Source organism: Arachis duranensis, chromosome 7 (genome assembly GCF_000817695.3).
Source record: "Arachis duranensis cultivar V14167 chromosome 7, aradu.V14167.gnm2.J7QH, whole genome shotgun sequence".
Lineage (NCBI taxonomy): Eukaryota > Viridiplantae > Streptophyta > Magnoliopsida > Fabales > Fabaceae > Arachis > Arachis duranensis.
Genome location: NC_029778.3, coordinates 6477364 through 6491794, shown reverse-complemented (window position 1 = coordinate 6491794; position 14431 = coordinate 6477364). Strand labels below are relative to the sequence as shown.

Sequence of the window (14431 nt, the reverse complement as noted above, 5' to 3'; positions counted from 1 at the left end):
TGAGACTCAAGACATGACAAAATTAAACAGAAAAATACAAAACAAAAAATATTGAAGGAGAAGAAGAACTGCGAGCTTAGGAAGCTCTTAGAACTCTGTGCCTTGCACTCTCAAATCTTACTCCTTAAATCAAACCATGACTGTTCACCTCTTTTATAGAGAAGTGAAGCCTTCACAGTTGAAACATAAACCCGAGCTCAGCTTCTTTTCCTTCACAACAAAACCGGTTCGGCCACACCGAGAGAAAAGGTAACTCATGCAGAAACCAACATGCAAATACCTCTAGTCCTTCCTTGGTCATCACTCTTCATCAATCCGAGTGCTCCATCCTTGGCTTCCTCTCCAAGATGGATTTCTGGCCCTTGATGCTTCATGATGATGATGACTTCATCTGCTTCAATCTCTGCCTTCAACCATCATTTCGCCACTCTAGCTACTCCCTGTGGTGGTTGAGCAGCATCAAAGACAAGCCATGCTTCAAGAATCTCCTCTAGCTGGCCGAATCTTCTTCTTCCATTTTTGAGCATGTGAGGCTCAAGATAGTCTCACCAAATCTATCCACATTTGGTGAATATCTTAGCCACAACTCACTTTTATTTTGGTGTATTTTCTTGCCATCATTTTGATGGTCTTTAGGCTTGCTTTCTCTCCTCTTGGTAGCTTCTTTAGCCTTGCTTTTCTTTTCTTTTGGTAGCTCCAAGTAGCTTCCATGGCTTCCTGTGTAATAACCGAAGAAAGAAGAGGAAAGGGATGAGAGAGAAGAGAGAAAATATTCAATGGATTTGAACAATAATCAATGAACAAAGAGAGAGAAAGTAAAAGTTAATTCAAGTTTCCCACTTTCCTTTGTTGAGTAGCGTGTACTGTCATAATAGCCATCAAATCAATCTTCTCTCTCTTTCTTATGTTTCCAATGCATTAATTAAATTTGAAATCCTTCATAATAATGAAGTGGAATCCGTTGGAAGCATTTAGGCATTTCATTTGCTTCATGGATTCGAATAAGGCATGGAAACATTCATCAACATTGGGCTTGGTAGCAATAGGTTTCATTTTGGCCCAATTAGTAACAATTTCTTTCCTGATGGATTTTGAATCAAACATAGGAAGCTTTCTTTGGGCTTGGAGTAACAATATTAATCTAGCCCAAAAATTCAGCCATATATCATTGAATATTTTTGAATCAATGCTGAATTAGAAAGCAAATTCACACTTGGGCTGCAGCATTTTATTTTATTTTCGGCCCAATTCAAATCCTGCATTACAAAATTATTAATTAACATATAATCAAATAATATTGAATTAATAATTTTGTAATTAAATATTTAAATAATATTTGCTCATCACCAATATTAATTTGGAGTTTTTCAAACTCATCAGTATTGCTACTTCTTCTTCATTCTCCATCATACACATGCTCATCAGTAGCGTTGCCAGCATTGTGCAACCATGATGACAGCTCAAACTTGCTCCAATTCAAGAACTCTTTTGCCATCAAAACTTCATTTTGGATGACGCCTTATTGTTCGTCTTATTCCAAGACAGCATCATGGAAAAATGGCACTGACTGTTGCCAGTGGGACGGTGTCACGTGCGACACCGTGTCAGGGCACGTGATTGGTCTCGACCTCAGTTGCAGCATGCTTCACGGTAAGTTTCGTCCCAACAGCACACTTTTCCATCTCATTCATCTTCAACAACTCAACCTGGCTTACAATGAATTCCCTGCCTCTCTACTGTCATCTGAAATCGGCGATCTTGTGAGTCTCACTCATCTGAATCTATCTTACTCAGGATTGAGTGGTGATATTCCATCCACAATCTCTCAATTGTCTAAATTAGTTTCACTTGATCTTGGGGGATATACAGAATTTAGACTTGATCCATCGACATGGAACAAGCTCATTGTTAACACTACTAATCTGAAAGAGCTAGTTCTAGATGAGATAGACATGTCAGCAATCAGGGAAGGTTCATTGTCGTTGTTGATGAATTTGTCAGCATCTTTAGTCTCCCTGAATCTTCAAGAAACTGGATTGCATGGACAATTTCCGATTTCCATTCTTTGCTTACCAAATCTTCAAGAGCTAAGGTTGTCAGGAAATTCAAAGCTCGGAGGTAATCTTCCCAAGTCCAACTCCAGTGCTCCTCTGAGGGTTTTGGATCTCTTCTACACAGCTTTCTCAGGAGAAATACCAGACTCCATAGGCCAGTTGAAGTCTCTTAACCAATTATGGCTTACTGATTGCGATTTTGGAGGATCGGTTCCTCCCTCTTTGTGGAACCTCACTCAACTAACAACTTTGGCCTCCGCAAAAAATAGACTTCATGGTGAGATCCCATCTTTGTTTTCAAACCTCAAACATCTCACCTTGTTAGATCTTAGTTATAATACATTCAGTGGTCACATCCCAGATGTGTTCGCCAACTTCACTAAATTAGATTTCTTAGCACTTTCTTATAACAATCTAGGAGGCCGGCTGCCACTATCATTGTTTCAACTAACCCAACTTTTTCATTTAGATTTGTCAGCTAATCATTTAGAAGGCCCAATTCCAAATCAAACTACCAAACTCTCAAAACTAGTAGCACTACATTTGGATAATAATTTGTTAAATGGAACAATCCCTCATTGGTGTTACTCGTTGCCTCTCTTGAAAGAGTTCAGTCTTGGTAACAACAAACTGGTAGGACCAATTAATGAATTTTCAACTCATTCCATCACACATTTGCTTTTTTCTAATAACAAACTCCAAAGTGGTTTTCCAAATTCAATATTTCAATATGAAAATCTTTTGCAGCTAGATTTGTCATCAAATGATTTGATTGGTTTTGTAGACTTCCACCAATTTTCAAAGTTAAAATCTTTAGTTGTGTTTGATATATCTCACAATAATTTTCTCTCTATTAATTTTGATGATAGTAGTGTTGACTATTTCTTACCTAACCTAGCTTATTTATATTTATCTTCTTGTAAGATTACAAAATTTCCTAGATTCTTAGAAAGAATTCAATATCTAAAAGCACTAGACCTTTCTAATAACCAAATTGAAGGAGTGATTCCCAAATGGTTTAATGAGATGTTATACAAATGGAACATAAACTTCATTGATCTTAGTTTCAACAAGTTGCAAGGAGATCTTCCAAATCCACCAGATGGCATCTATTACTTTTCAGCTTCAAACAACAACTTCACTGGAGGAATTTCTCCAACAATTTGCAATGGAAGGTCCCTGAATATGCTAATCCTGTCCCACAACAATTTGAGTGGCGATATTCCCCAATGTTTGGGAACCTTTCCTTCACTCCAGGTTTTGGATTTGCAAATCAACCATTTTTATGGAAGCATACCTGCATACTTCTCCAAGACTAATGCTTTTGAGACGATAAAGTTGAATGGCAACCAATTGGAGGGACCAGTACCGCAATCTTTGGCTCATTGCACAAAACTGGAAGTTCTAGACCTTGGTGACAATAAAATAGAAGATGTCTTTCCCAATTGGTTAGAAACTCTTGAAGAATTACAAGTACTTAGTTTACCAAATAACAAATTTCATGGTACCATCACTAGTTTGAGTATGAGGCATCCATTTCCCAAGTTGAGAATTCTTGATGTGTCTAATAACAATTTCAATGGCCCCTTGCCAATGCAATACTTCAAAGAGTTTCAAGGAATGATGACTGTGGATGATAGTAGCCAAGAGTATATGATTACGAATAAGGGTAGAACCCACGGTTCATATAATGATTCTGTGGTGGTCATTATGAAAGGTCAAGCGAGACAATTGGCAAGGATATTAACTACTTTCACAACCATAGACATGTCAAATAACTTCTTTGAGGGGGAAATTCCACATGTCATTGGAGGTTTATACTCTCTCAAAGGGCTTAACCTCTCACACAATGCAATCACCGGAACTATTCCACAATCAATGGGAAAATTGACTAATTTATAATGGTTGGACCTTTCATGGAACCAACTGAGGGGTGAGATTCCCATGACTCTGACAAATTTGAATTTCCTCTCTGTTCTAAACCTTTCACAAAACCAGTTGGAAGGAATCATACCAACAGGAAAACAGTTCAACACATTCCAAAATGATTCCTACGGAGGAAATCCAATGCTATGTGGACTCCCTTTGTCAAAATGGTGCGGCAATGATGAAGAGGTGCCATCTTCAATATTTCAAGAGGAATTGGAATCAGGATTTGGATGGAAACCTGTAGCAATGGGATATGCGTGTGGTATGTTGTTTGGAATGGTGTTAGGTACTTGTTTTTTCTCGAGTGGAAGGCCCCAATGGCTTGCAAGGCTTGTTGGAATTAAGAATGCAAGAGTGAAGAGACCAAACACCAGAGCCCAGGGGAATCGTAGAAGAAGAATGAATTAGCTTAATATGTTTTTCTTTTCTATTTTAGTTTGTTGTAAGTTAACTTTTCTCTTTGTGAAATAAATGTGTGATCTATGTTGTACTACTTACTAGTTACTACTGTTGATATAATAAATAAAAGGTTATCTATTTCAAGTTGTTTTAGACTTTTATAATTTAAGTAAGAGAGAATTTAACGAGTCAGCACTTTTATTAAAATTTGGTCAGTACTTACTTAGTAAAAAAAAAAGGAATAATTCAGCACTATTACATAAAATTTCACACCATTAAAAATGTCAATAATAATTAATGAGTAAAACTAGGGAATCAAAAGCATATCAGCCAAAACTCAGCCAAATACCTTTGGATGAATTCAAAATTTTTACGAGTTAATATATATGGATGTTTCTTCTACTAAGTATTAGAATGTTTCTTTTTTCATATTAAATGGATGTTCTTTTATATATTTTTCGAATTTGTGATTGTTAGAAGTAGATAGATTAATATGAGAAAAAAGAAGAAGGTTTTTATAGGTTTTAATTAGGTTTACTTAATCAATTTAAAATTTTTAAAATTTTGAATTTAAAAAATTTAAAATTAATTAATTATTGATATAAATTAATATAATTTTATTTAATTTTTGGCTGAATAGCTTTTGATTCTTTATACTTTTCCTAATTAATTAATGATTACAAATAACAAAATTTACTTACTCATAGCACTCCTCTTTAACTAATTTATCATAAATTTATCACTCACAAAAATAGTCCAAGCATTTCAACTACTTGATGTGCTGTAAATATCTTATGCATTTTATTTTTTCTCTTTTATTATTGTTAATGTTTTGTATAATTATTTAAAAAAATTTATTGATGATTACTATTCTTTATTTTAGTTTACTAAATAATTTACTTACTATATATTTTTTATGAACTTTTAAAATACTATAATATATGAAATTCTTAATTACAATGTTTTTAAATTTTCTTTTGCTATTTTTAATCCAATTGTGTTAATTAATTATATATTATTTTTGTCATGTATATATTACTTTTTTTACCAACAATTTATTTTTTAATATTATTTAACTATAATATAATGCTAAAAAAGTATGATGTCATAATTTATTGATGATAAAATTGTGAAAAGAGAGAATAATTGATTAAAAGAAGTACTCAAAGTACTGAGTACCAATTACAATATATATAGCAAAAGGAAAAATAAACTACTAACTAATAATGCTATAATTATGTCTAACAAACTAACCAACTTGACAGCTATACAAAAAACAAACTCTATTATGTTACATCCCCCCGCAAGCTGGTATTACGTGGTTTATGCAAATCAAGTAATCCCAGCTTGGAAAGCAAATGAGAGAATGGTCCTGGAGGAAGGAATTTAGTGAATAGATCAGCCGGTTGTTCACTGGAGACAACGTGTCTAAGATTACAAACTCCTTCTTTGAACTTGTTTCGAGCCACATGACAATCAACATCAACATGCTTGTTCTTTCATAAAAGACAGGATTAGAAGCAATATAGATAGCAGATTTATTATCACAGAAGATATCAACCGGAAGAGGAGGAAGAGTGTTGAATTCCTTTAGTAGTTTGAGTAACCAAACGAGTTCGCAGGTGCCATTAGCAAGGGCGCGATATTCTGATTCTGAGGACGACCTTGAAACTGTAGCCTGCTTCTTACTCTTCCAAGAAATAAGAGTTGACGCGGAGAAAGATGCGTGCGGCGGAACTTGAGCTGCCGGCGGCAAAAATATAAAAGGAGATGCTGTACTTGAGCAGCGATCTTCAAAAATGCGTGCGTATGACGCAATAACTTCAAATGGCGCATAGAGCGCGATAAAAAAAGAGGGCGCGTGGAGCGCAATAAGAGTGCAGATGAAACCGCTAAAACATATGCAGATTAAACTGTTGAAACAAAATGCAGATATAACTGCTGAAACAGAATGCAGACGAAATTGCTGGTAAAGAACCGGGGTAACCAAAACTGGGGTAGGATTTTCACTTGGATGCCTTTAACAAACATTGGTTGGATCTTGAATTGAATTGGAAGATTGCTTATTCATTGTGAGAGGAGGTTGAAAAAGATGTAGGGTGATTTCTCACCGAAAGATGATAGCTTATGTATCCTCTTCAAGGAGGATACCAAGGCTCTGATACCATGATAAAATTGTGAAAAGAGAGAATAATTGATTAAAAGAAGTACTCAAAGTACTGAGTACCAATTACAATATATATAGCAAAAGGAAAAATAAACTACTAACTAATAATGCTATAATTATGTCTAACAAACTAACCAACTTGACCGCTATACAAAAAACAAACTCTATTATGTTACAATTGATGTTATTTTTTATTATTGAAATATTATATTCATGTTTGTATTATGTCAAACTGTTTTATTCTTGTACTATAAATCTATAATATTTAAGTTTACTAAATACATATATTGAGCAGTAAATTCTTCAAATACTAAAATATATAATATCCATATAATTTTATTTAAATTTAATATTAATTTTTAAGATTTTTTTGAAATAGTTTTTTTTTGTATAAAATAATTAATTACTTTTAGTTTCGCACAACGCACAAATTTAAATTTAATTGCATTACAAATTTATTTACACTACATAGTCATACATCCAACATTTTGAAGAATTATCACTGCTCCTCATAGGATTGTATGTTTTCTAGCTAATTGTAAGATCAGAGTATATTAAAAACAAGCAAGACACAAAAATATAACGGGAATGAATCTAAATTTAATTTCTTTCTCCTGCATGCATGCCGACTACATACTACTTTTACTGCTGCTAGCTATATACCCTGTCCTCACTTGTATTTTGCTAAAATTATTAGGATTATTAAATCACCTTGCAACTCTTACAGTCTTACCTATCATTTATTAGAGAGTTGTTATTATTCGGCTCAATATAAAGTTCTAAATATTTTGGTTCAAAAAGATAAAAAAATTTACATATTGAATTTGCCAAATTTTGATTGAGGTGCACACATTAAAATCACGAGTAATTAATAAAATAATACCAATTTAACCTTTTATACTCATTTTTCTCACACTAATCTGCTATTACATATATAGTGGCAATATTTTCAGTACACAATGATGTGCTCAATTTTTTTTCCTTCTAATTACAGAAGTGTGAATCTTAGATGAGATGACACAGGTTATTAATTAAGCACGTTCATCAGCATCACATACAAAGCTTTTGGAAAATTTTGGCTCGCTGGTGACAAAGAAGATAGTGTTTTTATGACATTATGATTTAATTTTAACAAAAAATAATTCTTTAAGAATATCCTTTTAATTAAATGGTGAGGAAGACTTGGACTTGTTCAACTCTATGTATCACTCAAGTTTGATGACTTTTCTTCATTTGGAAGGAGTAGTTTCATCTCTGTCCGGCATCCATGAAAAATATTCATTTGTTAGTTGTCACCTTGATCAAGACAGAAGATAGATGCTATAGTCTTACAATAGACTTCAATTTTAATAATATAACGAGTTATGACATTAATAAATGAAGGTGTTACTTTTATGTATTAAATAGAGCGAGGTTGTGGAAAATTCCCGTCTCTTCACACTACACACTACAATATAAATAAAGTTTTAAATAAAGCTCTTTTTGTCTTAGTCTCAAAATCTTACAAACATCACTTATATGTTAGTCTTTAAAATAATTTTCAACATACAAATGTTAACAAAATACAGACTTAGACAAACAAATGTTACATTGAACTTTATAAAATGATGTTATTCTGATTTTGTCAAGACTAATATAAAACAATTTCAAATCAATTTGCAGTGTTTTACGGTTTACACCCTTATAATTGTAATATATTGAAATTTGAAGCATATTATCCCATGGGTGCTCTCTATAAATTTGCATTTACTCTTGGATTGGAAGCATGCAGAGTACCACACAGATACCCAAATCCTCTCCTTCCAACATCAAATCAAATAATCTGAACTTTCTGAAATGGGGTGGTTCGCATTGCCCTTTTTTGTGCTGACACTCTCGTTACTCATCATTCATACTCTGTCTTACACATCCTCGTCATCAGTGTTGCCATTGTGTAACCATGATGATAGCTCAAACTTGTTCCAATTCAAGAACTCATTTGCCGTCAACACTTCATTCTACAAACACTTGTGGTGGCGGAGTCAGGTGGGGCTTTATTTTCATCTTATCCCAAGACAGCATCCTGGAACAACAATACTGATTGTTGCCAGTGGGATGGTGTCACGTGCAACACCACGTCAGGGCACGTGATTGGCCTTGACCTCAGTTGCAGCATGCTTCAAGGTGAACTCAATTCCAACAGCACACTCTTCCATCTCACTCATCTTCAACAACTCAACCTCGCTTACAATGATCTCTCTGCCTCTCCACTTTCATCTAGAATCGGTGACCTTGCGGCTCTCACTCATCTCAATCTGTCAAACTCAGCATTGGGTGGTGATATTCCCTTCAAAATTTCTCACTTGTCTAAATTACTCTCACTTGATCTCTCCCGTACAGATATGCTAGATGAGTTAGGATATAGCAAATTGAGATTTGATCCATCCACATGGAACAAACTCATTCTAAACACCACTAACTTGAAAGAGCTAATTCTAGATGAGGTAAACATGTCTTCCATCAGAGAAAGTTCACTGTCTTTGTTAATGAATTTGTCATCTTCTTTGGTTTCATTGAGTCTTCGAGACACTAAGTTGCAGGGGAATTTTCCAATCGGCATACTTGGTTTACCTAATCTTCAAGAACTAACTTTGTCATATAATCAAGACCTCAAAGTTGAACTTCCAAAGTCTAACTGGAGCACTCCTCTAAGGATCTTGTATCTCACTGACACAGTATTCTCAGGAGAAATACCTGATTCCATTGGCCATTTGAAGTCTCTTAACCAACTATCTCTGGGGAGTTGCCAATTTGATGGATTGGTACCTCTTTCTTTGTGGAACCTCACTCAACTAACTGAGTTAGGCCTTGCAGAAAACACACTTCATGGTGAAATCCCATCTTTGCTTTCAAACCTCAAACATCTCACCTTCTTAGATCTTAGTGCTAATAGTTTCAAAGGTCATATCCCAGATGTGTTCCACAACCTCACCAAATTAGAATCTTTGTCACTTGATTCTAACAGTCTAGGAGGTCAGCTACCGCCATCATTGTTTTATCTAACCCAACTTTCTGAATTAAGTTTATCAGCTAATAATTTAGAAGGCCCAATTCCAAGCAATATCATTGAACTCTCAATATTAAAATTTCTTTATTTGGACCATAATTTATTAAATGGGACAATCCCAGATTGGTGTTTTTCTTTGTCTTCATTGACATATATGGATCTTAGTAGCAACAAGTTCGAAGGACCAATCGGTAAATTCTCGACTTATTCTATGGAAACGTTGTCTCTCTCTGACAACAAACTCCAAGGTAGTTTTCCAAATTCACTATTTGAACTTCAAAATCTAACATATTTATATTTATCATCAACTGAGTTGAGCGGTCATGTAGACTTTCACCAATTTTCAAAGCTCAAATCTTTAGAATTCCTTGATCTATCTCACAGTACTTTTCTCTCTTTTCACCTTGACAACAATGTTGACTATTTTTTACCTAACCTTACTACATTACGATTATCTCAATGTAAGATTACAAAATTTCCTAGATTCCTAGTAAGCATTCAAGATCTACAAGAACTAGACCTTTCTGATAACCAAATTGAAGGGGTGATTCCCAAATGGTTTAATGACAAGCTCTTGTACAAATGGAAGAGAGTGGACTTTATTGACCTCAGTTTCAACAAGCTGCAGGGAGATCTTCCAATTCCACCAAATGGCACCTATTACTTTTCAGTTTCAAACAACAACTTCACAGGAGGCATTTCTTCCGCAATATGCAATGCAAGCTCCCTCAATATGCTAATCCTGTCTCACAACAATTTGACTGGCAAGGTTCCACAATGTTTGGGATCCTTTCCTTCACTCCTGGTTTTGGATTTGCAAATCAACAACTTTTATGGAAGCATACCTGGAAACTTCTCCAAGAAGAATGCTTTTGAGACTATAAAGTTGAATGGCAACCAATTAGAGGGACCAATACCACAATCGTTGGCTCATTGCACAAAACTGGAAGTTCTAGACCTGAGTGACAATAACATAGAAGATGTATTTCCCAGGAGGCTAGAAGCTCTTCAGCAATTACAGGTACTGAGTTTACGAAATAACAAATTTCATGGTACCATCATTAGTTTGAGTAGGAAGCACCCATTTCCAAAGTTGAGAATTTTTGATGTGTCTAATAACAAGTTTAGTGGCCCTTTGCCAATGCAATACTTTCAAGAGTTTCAAGGAATGATGGCTCGGAATGATAATACTCAAACTGATGGTTTGGAGTATATGGGTACCAATGCTAGTACGACCAGTGTAACATATAATGACTCTGTTGGGATCATTATGAAAGGTCAACTTATTGAAATATCAAGGATATTAACTATTTTCACAACCATAGACTTGTCAAATAACTTGTTTGAAGGAAAAATCCCACAAATTCTTGGAGAATTGAATTCTCTCAAAGGGCTTAATCTTTCACACAACAAAATTAGTGGTATCATACCACAAACTTTGGGAAATTTGACAAGTTTGGAATGGTTAGATCTCTCATGGAACCAATTGAAAGGTGAGATTCCTATGACTTTGACAAATTTGAATTTTCTATCTGTCTTCAACCTTTCTAAAAATCAATTGGAGGGAATGATACCAACAGGAGAACAATTCAATACATTCCAAAATGATTCCTACAAAGATAACCCAATGCTATGTGGATTCGCTTTGTCAAAGTCATGCAGCAATGATGAAGAACAACCACCTTCAGTGTTTCCTAGGGCAAAAGAACCATTATTTGGGTGGAAATCAGTTGCAGTGGGATATGGATGCGGAGTGGTATTTGGGATGTTCCTTGGAATGTTGTTTATCAAAACTGCGAAACCACTGTGGCTTGCCAGACTTCTTTGTGGATATAATTAACAAAACAAGCGCAGGAGAGGCCATGCAGATTGTAAGAGACTGTGTTAGCTTCATGTGTTTTCCTTTTTTTTTTTAATTATTTTTCTGTAATGATGTGAGTTACTCTGTTTTTTTTTTTTAATAAAACATGCATGCTATTTCTATTAATGAATATATTATAGATGAGTCATCTATTATTTCAACTTCTTGTGAATTAAAGATCAATAAGAAAACCTAACTATTGATGTGTTGCTTTTGTTTTAAATCAAAATAATTTATCACGAGAGAGAACGAGAAGGAAGAATCTAAAATTAGGGCCACGTTAATGTAATTTGAAAAAAAAAGAAGTCAATTTTGAATCTTTTAATAAATTATATATTTACTTCTTAAAAATTTAATTACGATATAATTTAACTATGATTAAGATAATAACTCAAATTTAATATGGAGCAATGTTAGGGGCTAGCAATTTTTGTGATTGTTAATCATCAAGTAACCATCAATGATAATTTAATGGTGTGAAATTGATATAAAATTTCATTCAATGGCTCATCTTTATCTGTTAGTTACATGCTGGCCAAAATTCAACTTTAACATGTGATACATCATAAAAAATAATTTACCATTATTTTACAGAGTCTGAAGACTTGAGCATTGATGAAAAAGATTTGTCGCTTTGAAAGGAATCGAAGAAAATTAAAAAAAAAATATCAAGACTGCGAAACCTCTGTAGACTTGAGCATTGAAGAAAATTATTTGGGTGGAAGTCAGTAGCAGTAGGATATGGATATGGAGTGGTGTTTGGGATGTTCCTTGAAAGATTATTTATCAAGACTGCAAACCTCTGTGGCTTGTCAGACTTCTTTGTGGCTATACTTAAGACTCTTTTTTTTCCTTTTTTTTATTATTTTTATTTTTCTGTATAATGAAGTCACAAACTATCGCTGCTTAAGCTCATTTTATGTAAATGTACAAAAAATAATTTGGTGTCCTTCGTCTAACTAGACAAATGCATGGAAAATCAAGATTTTAGAAGAATAAATTAAATACTAAAAGTATAAAATAATAATTATAAAATAATCTTATTAATATATATATATAAATAAATGTTAAAATTCAATTGATTTATTTAAGATTGTATTATTAGAAAAAAAAAACTATATGATTTAAGTACAAATTTATGTTAAATAGACAACATAAGACTAACTTTGTTCACATAAAATGATGGATCTTTGAATTCTGCTAGTATTTTAATAAAAAGTATCACTATAAAAAAATACTAAATATTTGTAGATTTATATTTGAATTGATGGTCAAATATTAGCGTCGAATTTTATCAGCGAATTTATTAATAGATTTGGCAATAAATTTGTCGAAAAAAAAGTATCATTGGATTCTACTTTAATTTTCAACAGTAAATTTGCTAGTGATATTTAGAAAGAAAGAAAAAGTAATTGGCACAAGTATTACTATCAAATTTATTTGCAAATTTATCTAACGATAATCTGAATTAGTAAAATACTGCGTTTTAAAGAACTGCAAACCCTCTTCCCCTTCATTTCGAATTTCTTTCTCTTCTTACCATTTTGCCTTCCACTCTCTCTCTGTAACCTCTCATCTCTCCCTCAAGAGCCACCTCCGGCAGCCTTTTCGACGGCCCCATCTTGCCTCCCTCCCTCCCCCCTTTCTCTCTTCTTTTCTCTCTCTCCATTGCGAACCACCTATATCTGCCGCTCCTGTAGTGCCAGCCACCACCAGCATTCTGCCATCATTACTTCTTTTGCCTCCAACAATAGTTGTTAATGTTCTGGAGACCACCGGCAACCACCCCAAACCACATGTCTCCCTTTTCCAGTAACCTGATTATTTTCTAAATAATTTTTCTTTTGTTTTAGTTAAATTTAGGATTAATTTAGGTTTTAGTTGTTAATCAGTATTATGATTTAGATTTTTGAGTTGATTAACGTTTTAGTGATAAATATTGTTTGTGTAGAAGAAATTTATATGGAAGAAGATGCACGATGTCATGATCAGGAAGATCTTCGACCATCGAATGGCTAGGCGATATAGCAGATGATGGAGGACGTACGTGAGCGGTGCGACCACCTCACTACTATTTGGCTCCGCCTGGACCTTAAGAAGGCACTGTACGTTCATTGTGAGACTAATGAGGGGTTCAAGCATTACCATCTCAGAAACAGAGCTAATAGAGTATCAGCTAAGTCGTCAAAATATATTGGTGGGTCCGCAACTTTTATAAAGACAAAAGTCAGGCTGGTATGTAACTTGTTTCAATCTATTATTAAGTTCGTTTGGTTTTTAAAATATAATGTCATTATAACTTGATTTAACATGTTGTTTCAACCTGCGTAGTATAAGTCATTAAGTCGTGATGCGACGATAGCAGAGACCTTCAAGTACACCCACACCTTGAAGGAGAACAAAAAGAGATTTGCTGATCAGCAGGCTGCGCATCATTATGAGAGTAAACATCATAGGGTATAAAGTTTAATTTTCAATTAACTGCAGTCCTAATCATAACATATGTTATACAAGAGTCCTGTATAGAGAGATTGATAGAGGTCGCAACTCAGCTATCTCAACAAACTGGAGACGACGACGACGACTTCGCTGCAGCTGAAGTCAACCCTGACACGATTTAGTGTGAGACCGCATCTAAGTCATACAAGAAACACGTCTACGGATTAGGATCGTTCTTTGCTGACGACCTTTGTACCTCCACACTGAGACATTCATTCGCCTCTGCCACCAGTCATCCCATCGATCTCGAGGATGGTGTCAATTTGAGGGAGAAGGTGTTGGAGCTTACCTCGAGCCTTCATCAATAGGCTTAGCAGCTGCATTAGTCTGAAGAGAAGTATCAAGAGATTCTCACACGCATCTCAGACATAGATTCTCTCAGGCTAGAATGGAGGTGGGAGCTAGAACGGCTTCATCGGATGGAGCAACAGATGACGAGGTACCAAGATTAGATGCAGGGCAGTGGCAGCGGTGCT

General features: G+C 34.6%; 1 protein-coding gene across 1 annotated transcript; it reads left to right on the top strand.

Moving 5' to 3' along the window:
* The first annotated feature begins 946 nt into the window (after nucleotides 1-946).
* On the top strand, nucleotides 947-11544 carry LOC107496754 (uncharacterized). The gene is given in 5 exon segments (XM_021126628.2): nucleotides 947-1046; nucleotides 1426-4390; nucleotides 8212-8220; nucleotides 8370-8545; nucleotides 8548-11544. Coding segments are annotated over 5 exon segments (6138 nt in total). The 3' UTR covers nucleotides 11436-11544.
* The last annotated feature ends 2887 nt before the right edge of the window (nucleotides 11545-14431 follow it).